This window comes from Urocitellus parryii, chromosome 6 (genome assembly GCF_045843805.1).
Source record: "Urocitellus parryii isolate mUroPar1 chromosome 6, mUroPar1.hap1, whole genome shotgun sequence".
Classification (NCBI taxonomy): Eukaryota; Metazoa; Chordata; class Mammalia; order Rodentia; family Sciuridae; genus Urocitellus; species Urocitellus parryii.
In genome coordinates, this window is record NC_135536.1 from 62,613,727 (window position 1) to 62,633,668 (window position 19,942).

The 19,942-nt window shown below is 47.4% G+C and overlaps 1 protein-coding gene across 3 annotated transcripts in view; it reads right to left on the reverse strand.

The window, feature by feature from the left end:
* The window catches only part of Smoc1 (SPARC related modular calcium binding 1), a 156,406-nt gene that overhangs the window by 71,048 nt on the left and 65,416 nt on the right, over positions 1–19,942 (reverse strand). For all 3 annotated transcript variants that reach the window (XM_026391087.2, XM_026391085.2, XM_026391084.2), the window contains exons 2-3: positions 2,618–2,783; positions 1,124–1,236 (exon numbers count right to left, since the gene is read on the reverse strand). In XM_026391087.2, the coding sequence (XP_026246872.1) occupies positions 1,124–1,236; positions 2,618–2,783 (279 nt within the window). The remainder of the gene's footprint in view (positions 1–1,123; positions 1,237–2,617; positions 2,784–19,942) is intronic.

Sequence of the window (19,942 nt, forward strand, 5' to 3'; positions counted from 1 at the left end):
TAAGGAGCACCTCCACCAGGATTGGCAGACACGGTCAGTTTAGCCACTGCTCCGGTCTGCCGCGGTCAACTGGAAAACCTTTATCATATTGATGTGCAATCCGCACCCCACCACCCCTCCACATTTCTACCCAACAGCACTCAGTCTGAAACCAGTCATCCCCTAACCCGGCCCAGAAAAGAAACCTGAGACCTCTCAGACCAAGAGACAGCCTACATCCTTTGCCCATTGATCCTGTAATAACAGGAAAGCTTTAAATCCCTGAAGTCCTCCAGACCCCAGCTCCAGGACAAGGACTCCCCCAGTGATGCTCTATTGGACAAGGAGAGTCGCAGGCAGGGGGACCATCCCCAATCATGCTAAGCCCACCCTGTCCAATGACCTTCCCCATAGCACCTACATCCAGTTGGCATGTGTCCTAACTCTGAGAATCCTCCTGCCTCCCAGCCATAAGCCCCTGTGTAGCAGAGGCAACCTAGAAATGTCCCTAAGGAGCACTTTATTACCCCCCTGCTGTTGAGTTTCAGAAGCAGTCTGTGCCTGTGTCAACAGAGCCAGTTACCTTTACACCAAGAACTAACCTGAGGACCATGTGGGATGAGAGGTGGGACCACCCAAAAAGAGATCTTCCAGTCTGAGTGTACGTACACTCATGCATGCCTGTGCACACGAGAGCACAAACACTCCAGGGGCCACAGTACACTTTTTGCTCAAAGAGGGCTCTGCTTTGTTCAAGGACGGGGTAGGAAACAGGGGAGTGCAGAGGAGTAGTAATAAATAGTGAGGGGAATACCAAGGTTGCCCCTGGAAACTGGCAGGGATAAGAAAAAGTAATCAATGCAGGTCTGGTCCTAGGAGGAGACGGCCAGCAGGGAGGATGGGGACCAAGCCATGCCAGTTTCCTGGCTCAGAGTTCCATGCATCTTGTCAGGGCCAAATGCCAGTTGGCAAGAGGCGGCATGGAGGCTCAGGCGGGGGTAGGCAGCATGCAGGGGAGTCCAAGAGCCACTCACTCAGCCATTTCTCAGAAAATGAAGGTGTCCAGCAGCCCCCACACTCTCAGGACACCTCCCCTTCTGCCCCCATCCAGCACACAGCCCAGGAGACTTGCCCAAGGCCTCACCTGGGTAAAGGAGCCATCTTCACCACACTCTGGGACAAACACAGCCTCCTGAGGCTTCTTGGCCTGCTCCAAGGCTTGAGCCCGCTCCAAGCGACACTTGCTCTGGCCAGCATCTAAAAGGCGAGAGGAGCATATTTCATATTTCACTTGGATTTCAGCCTGAAGCCATGGCACAAAATGGCTGCCCACTGGCAGGAACGCAGAGAAGCCCCTTCCACTAGGGGAGAAGCCCACGCCACCAACTTGTCTGACAGTACAAGGGCCAAGACTAGTGACAGCTGATCAGCCTTAGCTTCCTCTCAATGTTATTCTTAAAAATGAGTTGGGGGCGGGGGGGCACGGCTCACGTTTATAGTAGGTCCCACTATTTTTTTCTCCCAAGTAGCCCTATCCTTACCTAGGAAAAAAGTATTCCACTTCTATTACTTTTTCCCTAGGTTTATTCTAAAAAGAATAAGCCCAAGCAGTCTCCAAGATGTTTTATAGTTCAAGAATTGCTAGCACTTTCTTTTTTTTTTAATGGTTTTTTTTTTAATTGTAGACAGTTACAATGCCTTATTTTATTTTTATGTGGTGCTGAGGATCGAATCCAGTGCCTTCCACATGCAAGGCGAGTACTCTACCACTGAGCTATAAGCCCAGCCCCTGCTAGCACTTTCTTTAGAAAAGCAAAAGCTCTAGGGCAGCCTACTCGGCCTTCTATATAATTCTCTAAGCAATCCAGAGCCACAAATTCAAATAGGACTCAGGAAAGTGATATAAATCGGGTACAAGAAGAAGGGCATTCAGCTGGGTGCAATGGCACAGGCCTGTAATCCTAGAGGCTCAGGAGGCTGAGGCAGGAGGATCATAGGTTTAAAGCTAGCCTCAGCAACTTAGCAAAACCCTGTCTCAAAATAAAAAATAAAAAGGGCTGGGGATATGTGGCTCATTGATAAAGCACCTCTTAGTTCAATCCCTCAGTACCAAAAAAAGGGGGGGGGGCCTCCAGTCATGTGCTGCTTTGTGGAAACACACACCTAATATTACCAGAAATTTCAATTTTGGAAAAGAAACATAAAAAGGAAAAAACTTTTTTTTGAATACCCTAGTTTCTAAATATTGTCTCAAATGTTTGTAATGTTTTAGAGCAGATTTAAAAAATAAAATAAAATAAAAACACATCCTGCGGTCAACAATTTGAAATTCCTATTTAGGGGTCATCAGTGAAGCTTTGCATAACTGTTTTAAAACAAAAATAAACACAACAAAGGACCAGACAGAGAGCAACACATCTCTCTAAACCCTAGCCTGGTGGCTGCGACTGAAAGACAGGAAAGTGCTCATTCGTCCAGGTGGAGCTTCTTCCTTCCCTTTTCTACTCCTGATGTTAGGGGTAGAGAGACAGGACAGCAAACCAGAGGAACAGAGGCATGCTGAGCCCTTGCCCCAACCCCACCACAGTGACTGCACCAGGCAGAGACCTGTGATCCCAGCAGCCTCCAGTGGACTCACCTTTGCACCGCCCCCGGTGGACCACACCCAGGTTCGGGTCTCGGCACTTGGCTCGCTGGTACTCACACATGGACTCGTAGGACCTGCCGTCGGATGCGCAGATGGGTTTGGGTTGAGTCCTGGTGCAGTGGAGGTTGCACTGAGGGTCACGGTCGCTTATGAGAAACTAGATTGGGAGGAAAAAAGGCAAAGGGGCATAGAAATTACTTTTGCAAAAAAAGTGGAAGAAAATCCATGACTTTCTGTACCAGGCGGCCCTTGGGAAGAAGGTCTCAAATAAACACAACAAAGGACCAGACAGAGAGCAACACACCTCTCTAAACCCTAGCCTGGTGGCTGCGACTGAACCCTACAGGCAAAGGGAACAGAGCCAACACAAAGTCTAACCAAAGAAGCCATCCTCTATACCCTAAGAACCATGATGTCGAACATGTACTGACCATGAACAGTCACTGCAACAAGTAATCCACAGGCCAAGTCCCAGTGGACATGACAACAACCCAGCTATGTGCCCAACGTCACATAGCTATGAGGAGTGGATGCTGAACATGAACCTAGATCTGCAGGAAATAAAATCAAAGCTTTAACCTCTGGGATGTTTGGCTTCTCCACCCATGTAGACAACCACTAAACCTCAAATCCAGAACACTTTCACTCTCCAAATTCCATCTTTGGCAAGTCTTACTTATTAGATGATGGTATTGAGCCCCAAATCTAGAACTCTCCCATTTCTGCTCACAGTTCTCTGGCAGAATTACAAGTTAAGTGACTTTCTGTGAGGAATGTATTTCCTGATTTTAACAGCAATAATAATAATCAGCTTGGGAAATACTGGGTTAAACAGGTTTTTTTGTTTGTTTGTTTGGTACAGAAATTCTCAGAATTAAAGATAGAGCAATTATATGCTAGTCCTCCTACTGAGTTATGTAGTCACACATAAATATAGACTGGCCTCACTGTCCTCAGTAACATGCTTCAGCAATAAAAGGGTGACATCTGGGACTTCTGCACCAGGTCATGTGAAGCCTGGCAGTTTCCTCCTATCTTATATCACTCTGGGGGAAACTAGCCAACATGTAAGAAGCCTAACAACTGTAAGACCACCATATTATGAGGAAGCCCAAGTCATCTGGTGTCACAACCACATGGGGAAAGAGATGCCCAACAAACCCAGGAACACAGCCTTCAAATGAGTCCAGCCCAGCTGTCAACTGACTGCAATCAAGAGACGAAAATAAGTCATTGCCTGAGAGACCCCAAGCAAGAACCACCCAGCTGAGCCTAGTCAACCAGAGAACTGAAAGAGATAACAATAAACTATTGTTTTAAGCCATTAACTTTTGTAGTAGTTTGTTGCATAGTGATCATAAATAACTAGATCAAGGAACATGTACAATGTCTCTTCCAAACCTCTTTGTAGCCATGAAATTCATTAGTGAACCCCATGTTAACAGTGGCAGAATGCAGGTGGAGAACAGTAATCATCCAGTACAATCCACAATACCCTGGGCTCACTCTGTGGGGCTGGAGGGGGTGATGCTTGGCAGTGTCAAGAGCACAGCTGTGGCCACCTGCAATGCTGAAGCCAACCACGTGATGACACCAAGCTCACAGAGGTCTCAGAGGTGTGAACACAGCTCTGCTTCAGATATCTCTGCAGACCCACTGTGTGAAGCAAACAGTTGAGAACTTGTCCAGAAGAGCAGAGAAAGGTCTAGAGGCAGTGCCACACCCTTCAAGGGAAATCTGGAAACACAAGCCCTCTCCTCCGCCCCCCGCCAAATCTCGAGAGTCTGAGCCAGTCCATGACTCCTCAGAGCACATCTCAGCAGTAAGGCCAGATCCCCCCAACCCCACTGCCACCCACTACTACCTTGACTGTCACACCCAGGAGCTGGGCTCAACCTGTGCCTCATCAGGACAGATGGGGCAACTCAGTCCCTCTTCAAAGACCCTGGGCTCCCACACATCACAGGCTAAACTGAGTCCTGCCCAAAGGTCAGAGGGAAATATCCTGATGGCTGTCATGAGCACATCATTGGATAGAGCCTAGTATCCTGGAGTAAAAAGAGAGCAACTGCAAAGTCCCATCAAGAGGAAGCCCACTCAGTCCCCAGCTGCTACACCAAGGAATGAGCTAACAGAGACAGTGTGGGAGGCAGGGTGTCCACACATCAACCCCTGTGTGGGATCTTTGACCTTGACTCCCCTTGGGTTGCCTAGCTTAAAACTCTTGACTAGCATCTCGCTGTCCTTGGGACCTCCACACAGCATCCAGGCCTGGCAGAATCTGACCTGGGTCCCTCCCTGGCCTCCCTCTGACTCTGTCCCCTGTTCCTCACTTGTGCACACAGTAGCTATTTCCTTACTACAGTGAGCTCCACAGCTCTGCCTTCTGCACCCCTCTCATCCTGCACTGGGTCTGGGCTCACACCAACTCTTCTGGGAGGCTTTCCCTGACTCTCAGGTGAGGATGGTGCCCTCAAATAATCTCTCATACCTCTCTTTCTTTGTGGCTCCTAACATGTGTGGTGATGAACTGATTTGTGTAATTTGATTAACAATGTAACTCCCAAATCTGAATTTCCAGATGACAAGGATAATGTCTATTTGACCTATAAACACATCCCCAGCCTCCAGCCCTTGGTTATTTGTGGGATGAATGCATTCATGCAGTGGCACTTCCTGTGCAACATCACCTCAAAACCTGCTGGTATGAGGTGACAGGCCTGGTGTCCAAGGATCCTGCTCTCTAGGATCCCCTGAAACCACTCCTCCCTGCAGTGCTTTGAGGCTTGCCCTTCTCCAACCATGTCCACTCCTCTGCTCACCCTATGGCATTATGTGGTGGGCAGAGGTAACCCAGAAGGCCCTGTCTTTGCCCCATTCCTGAACCAGAACCTTATCAAAAATATCTCCCAGTTGGGCATGGTGGTGCATTTTTATAATCCCAGCAACTCAGGAGGCTGAGGTAGGAGGATCACAAGTTCAAAGCCAGACTCAGCAACTTAGAAAGGCCCTAAGCAACTCAGCAAGACCTTGTCTCAAAATAAAAAATAAAGGGCTGGGGATGTGGTTCAGTGGTTAAGCCCCCTGGGTTCAATCTCACAGTGGCCTTGAAGCACTTGGGAGGGTGAGTCTATCTCATCCAGAGATTTAGCATTTATTATTGGGCCCACATAGGCTTTTAGTAACCAGCTTCTGATTCTGTGAATTCACTTTTGCAGCTGGCTAGGTGTTTCTGTTTGTGGTGATATTTTTTAACAACGAAAGGCAGTGTTGCCTAGGGGTTGGAAGCATGGCTTTGGAGCCAGGGAATGGGTATCATCCCCAGCAGGACACATACAGGCTGTTTCTCCTTGGGGAAGTTACCTAATTTCTCTAGGCTTTAGTGTTCTCATCTGTAAAGTGTGAACACTTACATACCTAGCCTCCTAGGGTTATTATGAAAATTCAATTACCTATCATGCCATAAGTCATAAATAAGTTCTTACCCATCTTCTTTCTTTGGAATTTAAATAGTGATTTGTTTGTTTGTTTGTTTTTAGGAGAACCCCCCCCAAAAAGGAGGGCGAGAAAAAGACAAAGTTTCTTTTCAAACTGTAGAGGTGGCCCTGTTGTCTGTTCTTTAGCTCACGGAAGGGAGCCTCAGGCGTCACTGTGGCATTGAACTACAAGCCATAAATCTGGTTTGGAAATGGCTCTCTCTGCGCCAACAGAGACTCCAAGGCAGCTGTGCCAGAGACCCGCTCAACAACAAGAGGAGCACTCTGTGCTCGGACAGACAGGTCAAAGAGCCCACAGAAGACCCACCTACCCAACACACAGGAATGGCTCTCAGCTTTGGAAGGGTTCCCAAGAGTCCTGTCTAGAGACGGCTGGCCCCTGGGGACCTGTAAAAAGTTCAGTCGCAGCACAGGGCCATTGCTAAAGACCATCTTCAGTCTACTGTGGTGTCTCATTTTCATCTGTTTGGGGAACTGAGTGTATTTGTGATTGCTTTCAGAAACGAGCAATGAGCTCTATAAAACAGAGCCTCATAGAAGAGATTAATTACTCTGGGTCCACAAATACCAAGGACAAAGCTATTCTCCAATCTGTCCATCCGTCTGTTCCTCCACTCTGTATCCAGTGAGTGGACGTCAACAGTGAGCCCAGCATGCACAGACCCAAGAAGCACACAACCAATATGGCCCCTGCCCTCCATGAGCTTACAACCTAGTATGGAGACCCCAAGCAAACGCTACCACACAGCATGTTAGCAGAAACCACAGCCATACTAAGAGGGGACATAATCCTAAGCACTCTACAATGTGACAAACCATACAGTTCCATAGAACTTTCCACAAAGATGGAAATGTTTATATCCCTCCTGTCCAACACAGTAGCCACAGACCACAGATGGCTATGAAGCACCGAGCTATAGCAAACGCAAATGAGGAACCAAACATTTAGATGTGTTTAATTGTAGTTAATTTTAACTTAAATGACCATGTACCAGCTAGAGGCTACCATATGCAAAAGCCCATTTAGCAAGTAAATAAACCAAGAGGAGAGGGCGGGTGGGCCTCAACCAAGTTTTTCCTGGTTGAGTCAGGTGAAGACCGATTGGACTAACAGGAAAAAAAGAGCAGATCCTGAGAACAGTTTCTGCATTTTGAAACCAGACAGCAAATCAGTCCATTACTTACAAGTCAACGGCTAAGTGACCCCAGGAGGTTGTCACAGTCCACATGAAGTCATGAGGGTCTTGCAGAGGACAGGGGGACAGGAGAGAAGTCCTCAGCATCAGGCTGAGACTGTGGTCAGTTCTCTCAGAACACAAGCAAAACTCAAAGAATTGGAGTCACCCTGCTGGGACATGACCCCTAGATCACAGAAGTCTGTTGCTGTGGACTCAAGAGCAATCGTGATTGGTGGAAATTTCTGGTGTTGGGCAGGGCCAGGCAGTTTCCCCCACAAGCCAAACACTGAGCCATTTTCCTCTAGGGGGGAAATGATGTTTTCATAAAAATCCCTACATAGATTCCCTTCCTTCTTCCTAACCAATTGACAATAAAACAAAATAATAATGTCAAATATGATTGCCTAACAAGGAAGCCAAACAAAGAGCACCAGGACAATTGTGCATCTGCAGTTGTCTCTCCCACCCCTTCTCCTTGGGGACCAGATGACTCCAAATATTTTGTGTTGTGCTCACATTTGTAAAGTAGGACAGGCACTTGATCTGCATATAAACAAGTCATCCTTACTATTGGAAAAGTAAGCTGTTCGCTGGGGGCAGCCCTACCCATGGGGGAGACCAGAGTAGGGGAAAAAAAAAAGTCAATATTCAACCAATAATCCCTTCCATCTGAAAGGCACACATGCTGATCCCTACCCTTCAGTCTCAGGCAGAGTAGAATGCAAACCCTGCCAGGGCTCTTGCCCAAGGAGACCACCCCAATACCACAAGCTGTGTTGGGTTTGACTGACAGCCAAGTTTCCATGACAATGTAGGGAACAACAGAGCCAGCCCATGGCTCCATCTGCAAGGAGATGTTCAATTCTTTCTAATATAGAGCTGTTCTCACAGTCTCCACTTCCACCTGCTAGTACCATGCTGATTTAATCTGTAGCCAAAATTCTAAACAGGTATTTTCTCAGTAACATCTCTCCTCTTCCCCCAGGTATAGGGGGCCGGGACAGAACCATATGAAAAACTCTCAGTAGTAGGTTTGGGAGAGTGAAGTCCACAATTTGAAGCAGCAGTTGCATTTCTCTTTACAATATCATACTCAAAAATCACAGGCCACTCTACTGTCATGCATACCTAAAAAGAACAAATTTTTTTAAAAAAAATCACAGGCCAAACTCAAAACAAATTTGGGGTTTTTCTTTAATAAATTCACACACAACATAGCTTAAAGTACTCAATTCCAACATTTTTTCTTTACTTATCTGTTGCTGCAAAGCAAACCACTTCTCAGCTTTGTAGCTTGGAATGACGATTTCTCATTTCTCATAATGCCATGGGTTGGTGGGGCTCAGCTGGGAGGTTCTTCTGCTCACCATGGTGGCAGCTGAAGTTACGTGTTAAACTCCATCTGGTTGAGAGCTTGGGTAGTGCTGGAACATTCACTGTGGCTTCACCCCATGACCTTCAACTGGGGTAGCTGGAATGGATGGGGGCCAGGGAGGCCTCTATCTCTAGCAGACCCTCCTCTCTCATCCATGATGACTTCATTCAGTCCTTTAATGCACACCTAAATGTTTGATCTTTGCCACCAGTCTTTCCTCTCTATTCAAGTTCAAATTCCACTGAGTACCCCTGAACTTATCATCCTAAAAAAGCAATTGCTTTCATATTTAAAACAACACCATTAGCTTCCTAGAGCTTGGGCTGCATTGTGTTCATACTTTTATCAAAAAAATCCTCAAAAGACCAATGGGGTACAAGAAGAGGGGTAGAGGGAAGGGCATGGGGAAATACTGGGGAACAAAATCTACTAAATTATGTTATGTCCATGTATGACTATACCACAACAAATCCTGCTTTTATATGTATATGTATTAGCGCAATATAATGCACTAATTAAAATAATAGTAGTAGTCTCGTCCTCATCGTCGTCGTCATAGTCGTCGTCGGAGTAGTAAGATTAGTACAGCAAGCAGACAGCAGGGAGGAAGAGGGGAGGGAAAGAAAAAGTACTGAAGAACTAGATTGATCAGATTAAGGTACAAATATGGCATAATATGCTGCAGTCTGGCTGGGCACAAACCACGAGCCACTGAAGCAGGAACAAACTTTATTTCTGAACTCCAACAAAACACTTCACACAAGCTCCCAGGGAATTCTCCCGAATCCACGCAGCTCGTCCAGGAACCCACCACTGGAAATATCTCCTCCAGAAATCTCCCCTCCTGCACTTCCCCAACCAATGGGAACTCTCGGGGAATCCCCGGGAATCCCCACGAGAACTCCAAAGTAGCGCAAGAACTCAAAACTCACAGCCAAGGGGATAATAATGCCTCGCCTGTCAACCAATACTGTTTGGCAAAATGCCAGGGGCCATACAGACTCGGCCGTGGCTCTCAGCATCTCCCCCCTTCTGCAGACAGCAGGGAGGAAGAGGGGAGGGAAAGAAAAAGTACTGAAGAACTAGACTGATTAGATTAAGGTACAAATATGGCATAATAAACCTCTCTATCTTGTATAATTATAATGTACCTATTAAAAAACACCTCTTCAACATACATTATCCTTTATCCTTTTACATGTCTACAAAAGATGTGTCTTACCCCTGTTTATCTAATTGGGCTTAATATAGCGCCTGATCCAAAGCAGTTGTTCAGGGTGTCTGGAGAGTAAATGGATAAATACCATCTGCCATCCTAGGGGTACCATCTCACCCAAAGTCAGGCAGAAATCTGAGACATCTAGATTGCTAAGCCTGAAATGTCAAATTGGAAAACTGACAAACAGCCTGGTGCACTTGGCACTCTGGCTTCTCTGGCAGCTACTAGTGCACACACTAGAGTAAGACAACAGCTACATGATAGAATGGATTCACTTCTAAGGCACTTTTCATTCATTTTCCCAACACTCCGGTTTCATAAATACCCATGAGTTTTCTCCACTGGCAAACACCCAATCTACAAATGCTGACTTGGAAAGAAAGAGAAGGGGAAAACCCCTACCCACGGAAGGAGGCAGGTAGAATCACAGCCCCGTCCAACAGCTCCTTCCTGCCTCAGGACCTGCACTTGCTGGCCCCTCTCCCTGGAACATGTTTCGACCTCCCAGACTCCTATTCACCCTTCAACCTCAGTGCAAGTGGGCTTCCTGGAGGCACCTGACTTTCCAAGTAGGTGGAGACCCCCTTACTTTCCACCATGGCTCATGCCACAATCATGATTTAAATGACCATTTGGTTAGTTAGACATTTCTTGCCTATCCTCCCTGCTAGGTTGAAAGCTCTCCATGGGCAGCACCCAAGATCTAAGTGCCACACCACTGGATGCCTGGCATCCAGAAGTGCCTTGAGCAAAGTGGGTCTTCCATGAACATGTGTGTGCTTAGATGAATGAAGAGGAAACCCAAACTCTTTAAGCTAGCAAGTGGTAGAGCACTAATGGCCTTGATTCTTTCTACCACACCAGTGCCTCCCTGGGGTAGGGATTATCAAGCGTTGTGCCCTGAGGCCTGCTAAGGGGCAGGGTGCTCTGCTGGTAGCTTCAGCAACCATGGTTGGGGTCTCTGGCAGCAGCCCCTTGAGTAGAAGGGAAGGACTCCAGAAGCCAAGAGAGCATCCCTAGAAGAAAATTTTTTTTTTCAAAGTCCAGCTCAAGTTTTTAAAACTCAAGCACTTGAAAGCATCTCTGGGAGGTAAATCTGCTATCAAATGGGGAAATGCCCCTCCCAGAGCCAATGCCTGGAACAGAGAGTGGCGCATCAGCCACTTAGTCTCCCACCCGGGACTGTCGCCTCTTGCCTCTTGCCTTACCATCTGTAACACCAGACCTTGCTTGGCCTTTTTCTCCCAGGACCACATCTTTGGGACCCAAGAGGAGTTTCACATTAAACCATCACTCACCCACCCACTGTCGGATCCATCATCTGCAGCGAAAATCCACATCCCCACTTCTGCCAGCTTGAGCTCACCCTTCCCTGACCCCACAGCCACCGCATTTACACAGGTGCGAAGGAGGGCCTCCGGCAGCTTCAGATGGGACTCGCAGAGATGGAGGAGGGGAGATAAGGGAGGTCAAAGGGAAGGGGAGGCCTGGCAGCAACTCGCATCTGCTCTTCCTCTGCACACCTCCGCCGTGGGCCTGACAACAGCACGCCCCGATTAAAGGGCTTTTCACACTGCTGAGGGAAAGCAGACCCCCCTCCAGCTGTGGGGCAGCTGGAACCACTTCTGTTGTTTTAGCCAGGAGACGCCTGACCTTCGTCACCCCTCCACCAACCCCCTCCCCAAGGGAGGAATTTAGTGGTCACTTCTCCCACCCAGCCAGCTTCCCTCCTCCGCTCTGCCCCCCATAACCATGGGGATGACAGGTCAAGACCCATGGGGGAAGGCTGTCTTTCACCAGCTGCCCCTGGTGGGAGGACGAGGGGGTTGGTGAGTTTGAGAGAAGGACTGGGACTTGGGTCTAAAGAGAACCCAGGCTTCAACTTACACCAACCACATCTGTACCCCCAACCCACGGCCCACACCAGCCTTCTGGAAAGGTGGGTATACATACAGTGTGGATCGGGTCATCAAATTTCCAAAAAAATGAAGCATTATTCTAAGTGAAGGACGCCAGACTCAAAATACTACATGGTACATGATTCCATTTCTATGACATTCTGAAAAAGGCCAAACTAAACAGAAATCAGATCAGTGATTACCAGGGACTGGAAACTGGAGGAGAAGCCTAAGAGAATGTTTGGGGGGGGGGGGGAATGGAAATATTCCTAGTTCTGGTAGTAGTTACATAACTATATGAATTTATTAAAATTCATAAAAGTATATACCTAAGAAGGGGAATTATACCCCATGCAAATTATATCTCAATAAACAAAAAAAGAGAAAAACATAAAACACAAAACTAAGATAATAATTCCAAAGAATGTCTGCTTTGAAGGGCCCATCAGACCCACACCCCTCCCCATAGGTATTCAGAGAGGTTTCTGGACACGTCCTCCCCCTCCCCCTTCAGTTTCAAGGCACGACGTTAGGTGCATTTCGGGTTATGAAAATAAACAAGAACACAGGCCCTGCCCCCAAGAGCTGATCTAATTGCAAAGACCGACGCAGGGACAGCTAACTCCATAGGGGCTGCATATTTGAAACCAGCAACCAGGAAGCAAATCCTAAGTTTCCAAAAGACAAGAGAATAAAATATGTCAAAATGGGATGCTGGGAAGCCCAAGAGGGGAGATAGCAAAAGCTAAGGCCTAAAACTGAACAGAGAGGAGGGGTGGGGTGGAGAGACCGGGAAAAAGAGGCATCTATTCAGCCAAGAATTACTGAGCACCTAGGACGCCCCAGGGCTGGGCTGCGTGCTGGGGACAGAGCAGCTGACCCATATTCTGTGGGTCAGAGTGAGAGGTTAATTCAGACTGGAAGGATCCAGGAGGATTTCTCGGGGATAGGGCTAGAAACTGGGCCATGAAGGATTTCTAAAAGTAGAAAGAGATGTGTAAAGGTCATCTTAAGCTACAGTCACAGTTACACATGAGTGGACAAGGGAACTAATTTCAAAATACAGTTTTGAAACTACCATTTATGGAAGAAGTCAGGGTTTAGGGCTAGGTTGGGGGTGAGATCATGGAGGGTCTTGAAACCCCACAGCTGTCTTTTCTTTTTTTCTTTTTTAAAGAATTGGCAGCCAGTGAAGGAAGGAAAGGGCAAGATCAGACCTGAACTTTAGAAATCTCCAGCAGGGGAATGAAAGACAGCAGAGGGACTGAGTGGGAGGATCTTATCCCTGAATATGGACATCGGAGATGAAAAAGAGGGGCCGATTCGGGTCAAGGACGCAGCTGGGTGTCCCAGGTAATGAGCTTGGCCACACTGCAGACAACGAGTTGAGCAAACCCAAGCCCATCAGCAACCCCCAAAACCTACCGCTCCCTGCAGACAAGTGACAACAGAGTCTCGGGCACATGGAGTCACAGAGCCTGACATGCCACCTTCTCCCGGAAAGCTGGTTACCCCGGGCTGAAAAGCAGATGCACCAGGTGGACTCTGAAGTCATTGGATGAACTGAGACGGCTGAGGACCTATCTATCCTGCTATCTGCAGGAATTGGAATGGTTGCAACACAGCCCCATGGGGGTTCTTTGAGGCCAGGAAGGGAAAACTGGGATTCTATAAGCATGCAACTCATCGAACAAGCAGGGTCCTACTTAACCACCCTTGAGCTCCAACAGGACCTCAAACCTATTAATCACAGGCAAAAACATCTATTTTTATTACCTGTTTGTACCCTCCCAGTCACTTAATACTAGCCAAAAGAACTCAGAAAGCAAGAGCTGAGAGAAAGTCATGTGCCCACCCCTTCCTCAAGCTTCAAACTCTGCCACCAATGTAAATAAAAACTCTCCTCACTCCAAATGAAATAAACAGAGGGCTCTCCAGAACCCAGGACCCAGATTTTTCCAATCTTCTCAGCCCATAGCACTGGGAAAAAATAAAGACTAATTTGATGGTATGACCAAGAAGCAACAAAGTCTTGTACTTGGGGTGCATCCAAGAGGCTGTGAATTATATGAGGGAGCCAAGACTTTTAGGGTTGCAGAGGTAAAGAGGACAAAGGAGTTTCTAAGTGCCCATTGGTTCTAAGGGCCACACCCTTCATCCTCATGACACACTCATTGGGTAATAAGGGATTGTTAAATTAGCACTTTCTCTCCAGTTGGCAGGAACAACGTATTCCGTATTCAGTCAAGGTTAGTGGCTCTTTCCAAGGTTATCCTGACACTCCTACAGGTCTTCACAGCAACGTGATCGAAGTCTGCTGTGAGCACTACTAAGAACAGAAATATCTAACATATCACTGAGCATCCTGGCTGTGGAACTCAAATAAGGCAAGCTCAGGCCTGAAGGAAGGACTTACAGAGGCCAGTTGTAGACCCAGAGATCCACTTTCCACCAAGACTACACTGGAAACAGCCGTGAGGCTTCCAGGCTGGTCAACACAGTACCTCAGTTCCTCACAGTGGGGCCGAAATAAAGCTAATAACACTCAGCCCAGAGTCAGAGGGAGAGTTTAGGGGGGGTGGGATTTGGTTCATGTCCCAGACAAAGGGCTGATCAGCTGAGACTGTTCCTGAGCAGAGGCATGCAAATGTCCATTGTATGGACATAGGATACACGTGTGCCCACACATGCTCAGAAGAGTCCTTGGGAAGTAATATTTGCAAAAACAATTGCATAGGGGATTACGGCTGTGGCTCAGCGGTATCGCACTTGCCTGGCCTGTTTGAGACACTTGGCTCAATTCTCAGCACTGCATATAAATTTAAAAAAAAAACAAAGTCTATTAACAACTAAAAATATGTTTAAAAAATTGCATGGAAGTCTTAGTTTTTCTCTGTCAGAGGTACATTTTGAAATCACATATAGCTTCCAAAGAAGGTAAATGGAGACCCTGAAGCCTCATGCCCACTCAAAAAAGTCACAAAACAGTTCTAGTCCCTTCCACAGTGGGCCAGTTGCTCCTACCCAACCACTCACAACAGCACCAGCCCAACAGGATCCCGACTGGTAGAGAACCCAAACCCACTTCAGGGACAAGCAGTTCACCCTGAAAGACAAACTCTGATCTTGGCCAGGTTTCCCTTCTCATCCTGCTAAGGGGCTGACTTTAGCCCTCACAAGCCCACTGTTTCAGATTCTTGGTGATATTGCTGCTCATTTTCGGGCCTTGGAAAATATCTGTCTGTTCACACACTGTGCTGGGGGCCCTTCTGCACTGAACCACCTGATCCACACAAAGGGCCCCAAAGTAACCTCATAGAGCCCACCCATGGTAAAAGACCTCCATGTAATTCCCAACAGAGCAGGAGGAAGAGTCTTACACCCTCCTGCCCCTGGGAATTATTTCCTGGTTCTATAACAAGTAAATAGAGCAGCTAGTACACTTTCAATGTCATGGGATTATCCCAAAGAAAAAGGGCACTGTAGTGCCCATTTCACTCAGGCAAGATCCCACGGCACACACACCTTCGTATGGACTTGCGCGGTGCAGCAATTTATTCTGACAAGGGAGATAACAGAGGGGGAAACGTTTGATCCACAGCACTTGAGGAAATCCACTCCCCTACAGCCCTAAGCCCTGGGGATGAAGCTGAGCAAGTGCAGATGAAAACTATCAGAAGAGGAAATCCCAGCCTCGCTCTATCATGGTGCTCTGCTGGGGCCGTGTATGTTTAAACCACGTGTTTCCTTTTATTGCAATCTCCACTGTCATCTTAAGACCCCACTGTACTGGTGCCCAGCTTCAGATCACCAAACACACGAGCGCCAACATGCACACACGTGAGAGTGTGCATGTGCACATGCACACACCAAAAGCCCTTCAAAGTCATTTATAGACAACACAGAAGAAAAAACACTTTGGCCCACGTGGAACAGCCCTGGGCCATGTAAAACCTGCTGCCATCCGACCATCTCCAGCTGAAAATCCCCACTGTGGAGCTCAGACAAGGATTGATTACGGCTGTCCAGGGCCCCGAGCTCGGCTTACCTCTCACACAAGTGTGAGGCTGTTCTGAGCAGGAGAGAAACCCTGTTGACCGAAACTGGACCGAGGAAAAGTAAACAAAACCATGTCAAATTCTACAGGCAAAAATGGGGGGGTGGGGAGCATCTGTGGAAAACCAAATCAAACCCCCTCCTGGGGGAAAGAAAGAATGAGTCTTCCATGTTCTAACCCTTCTAGTTCCTGAGCAGATAAATCAATTTTCTTTGAAGTCTCAAAACTGGATTTTTGAGGGTCTTTGTTCTGTGCGTACAGCCTGAAGGTTCACACTGCCCTCCAGCACGGGCTGAGGCAGCAGACTGGACGGGACATTTGCATTTGCACTTAGCAGGTCCTGCCTCTCAAGAAATCCTGGGGAAACAAGATAGCAAGGGTAGGCAGAGCTGCTCAGCACAGCCTGTGGGCACAACAAGCCAGGCTGCCACTCCCAAGGATCCAGGCTTTGCAGCTTTCTGATGCTGGATACCGTATCCACAGGGGCTCAGGACTAAAGACTTCAGCCCAGTTCTCCAAAGGGTTCTCCAGACTGTTTTTGAGCAGAAAAATGATCACAATATAAAGTTAAATAAAACAAAAAGCGGAATATCAAACATAATATAAATACACACATATACACAACACATACGCATATGTATATCTTCCTTCCACCCAGAGAGAAAGAGAGGGGAGTGGAAAGACCAAAGAAAGGAAATACACCAAAATGTTCACAGTGGATTTCTCTAACTGGTAAGAATACAGGTGGAAGTTAGATGCTGGTCTGATCTGAATACAAGGTGTCTCCCAAAAGCTCCAGGAATGCTCAGAGCAAAATTATTGCACTGTGAGAGATGGAACCTAATCAGTCCCACTAAGTACAAACGGACTGACGGGGTGGTAATGTAAGCAGGCGGGGCATGCTTGCAGGAGCTGGGTCAGTCACTGACAGCGTGCCCTGGGAGGGTGCATCTGCCCAGCAGCCCCTTCTCTCTCTGCTTCCTGGCTGCTGGGAATGGAGCAGCACTCTGCCACCATGCCCTTCTGCCATGACGTTCCTCTTCACCCTGAGCCCAGAGCAAGGGAATTGGCCCACCATGGACTGAGCCTCTGATACCATGAGACAAAGTGAACTTTTCCTCCTCTAAGCTGTTCTTGTCAGGTGTTTTGGTCACAGCAATGAAAGGCTGACTAACACAGATGAGACTGGTATGTTTCTTCACGCTTGTCTTTAGTTTCCAAGTTTCCTTATGACATATCCATGGTACAAGGGTGGGGACGAGAAGCCCACACAAAAGTCCTAGCAGATTGATCCAGACTTGTCTCTAAAGCAAGGTTGCATGCACATTTCTACCCTAAACTCAGATGTCACTTCAAGGTCACCCAAGGCTGACAGCTAATGGCCTACTCAAAGGCTGGGGACTGGAAGGTTGCATCCCTTGTGAAAAGCAAGGGGAGGATGCAGCCTTGGTTTTTCGCTCAGGAGTCTGACTGAGTTTCCTGTTCTGGTGCATCACTCATACAGCTCTCAAAGATTAGCACAGGACCATGTGGCATCCTTTCCAAGTGATGTCTTGGGCAGCATCTATCCAGGCGGCAGCCTCCTCCTTGCATGGTCTCCCTCTTCCGTGAAGAGGGCATGGCCAGGCAGTCCCCAGTCTTCTTTATGGAAATGACTCTGGGCCTCCCAAGGGGGGTGACCTCTAATCTCTCAGTCCAGGGCAGGGTTGTGATAAGGTCTGCCTAGAGCATTCAGCAGCCTTTCAGAGGCACATATGTACTCTGTATCTGCCATCAGACTAGAGGGTGGTGATGGATGGTAAATATGTCATCACCTGGGGGATGGGAAGGGATAAAAATTGCACAACATTAAAAATAAGACCTCTAAGACCTCAGAGCTCCAGTTCCAGGTATGAGAGGAAAGTCGAAGGCTATTTGCTCCCCATTACTCCTGGAAGATGCCCTTGGAACAACAACAAAGCATTCCTTCATTTACTTCCTTGCAAAATAATTCAAAACCTGCAAGGAAGTTTCACATCCTAGCTCTTTAATTTGCCTCATTGATTTGATAAGTAGCTCTTAACCTCTCGTAGGCCAGGGACTGTACTGGGCATTGGGACACAGTCAGAAGCCCTCATAAGTTATAATGAGTCTCTACAAGCTTCACATTTATACTTCATGTGACTAGGTCCTTGGTACCAGTAGGTGACAGGGTCAGATCCAAGGCACAGACTTCAGAGCAGGGCTAAGCTAAAGCATCCACTATAACAGCATTCTTGAGGAGTTACCACACAGATGCCCCCAAAAAAAGACATCTCCATTCCAAACCCAATCCAGGAAAACAGATCAACTCTAAAAAGAACTCGGAATGTTAGCTGGCAGTAGGACTTGTGGGGCCCCCAGGTCAAGTCCAGGGGTGGCTCGAGCTTACCAGAGTAGTCAGACTGCCTGGAAATGAGGCTGACTTGCTTCCCAGCCCAGTCTCCAAGACGACAGGGCTGAGGGTGACATGTGCAGGAGTACCTGGCCCTTCACAAGAAACTATTCCTTCTACAGAAAAGGATAATTTTTAAATTGCCCTATTTACCTTGACATCCTTCCAAGCCCCTAAAGCATCTCTGAAGATGATGCTTTGGATTCTCCAAGCCAGAAGGAATCTGCTGGGGCCTCAGTACCCACCAGAAAATTGCCCACCACCACGTTATCCTTCAGGGCAGGAATTCCAAGGAAAGCGATGACACTTATCCCACCTAGACTATGAAACAACTAACTCATCTAACTGCAGAGCTGGAATTTCAAAGCAGGCTAAGAGGGAGCTGGGGAGGAAGAGGTCATTACTAGAAATAAAATGTTCAGGAGGCTCCCTGTTAGTGCATTCCTTCTTTGTCACAGGAAGAGGGTTAAGTATTTTAAACAATTTTAATTGCTCCTGACAACAACCTGAGTCATCATGTGTTTCATCCCACTTTGCAGATGGAAAAACTGAGGCTCAGAAAAATCAAGCAGTTGCTCATGGCCTCAGAGCTGGAATTTAAACATAGACTATGACTCTGTGGTATCAAGACATCAAGGACCAAAGAAATGTATAAAGACCCCAAAGGAGCTAACCGCCCCCCACAATGCAGCTTTAGACTACACAGGACTCAGCAATTTCAAAAATTCAGCCCAGCCAGGGACAGCGGTATACACCTATAATCCCAGCATCTTGAGAGGCTGAGGCAGGTGGACCACAAATTCAAAGCCAGCCAGCAACTTAGCAAGTCTCTAAGTAATTCAGTGAGACCTTGTCTCTAAAAGGGCTGGGGATGTGGCTCAGTAATTGAGCAGGCCTGGGTTCAATCCCTGGTTGCAAAAAAAAAAAAAAAAAAGGTGATATGGTTATATTCTTGCATAATTAAGTAAAGAAAAGGAAGATTTCTAATAACCCTACCAAATACATTCTCACTTCCTCCCACCCTTTCCCTTAAAAAAAAAAAAATAGGGGCAGGAGAGTGGTGGGAAAGAATAAGACCAAACAAAGATCCTAAGCCATTCTCAACATTCTCAAGCCAGAGCACAAGGACCCAGCCGTAACTTTCCAAGGGACCCCAGACTTCTGGCCCTGGTCTGGCTCCACCCGCTCCTTCCTGCACCTCCTGAGTGGACTGGGTTTTGCTCAGTCTCTCTCTTGGGTGATCTCCCTCTAATATAGCAAAGTGAGAATATGAAGGACAAAATTCAGAATCGACTCTGCCATTCTATGTCTCATGCAGGGGAGAGGAGCTGTCCTCATCCAGGGATCAGAGCAAGGGAGGGGGAGGGAGACCAACTCAATACCCCACTTGTCAATCAGCTATGACACTTTTAACAGAAACCAGATCTGAGCCTTCGATGACACAGCAAAGAAGGTGGTGCTACTTGGGAAGGTCCTCTGTGCCAGGGCGGGTGTTGAAAACTGGAAGTGTGGCCTTTTAGTGAGACAGAACTGAGGCCCAGTCCCCAGGCTGAGGACCACTGCTTCCCTCTCTGAGCCTTGGTTTTATCATCCATTAAGGCAAGGAAGTGTAAGAGTCCTGGTGTCAACAGAAGAGTGGGTCAACACAGGAGGAGTAAATGCTACTATATTATTATTTC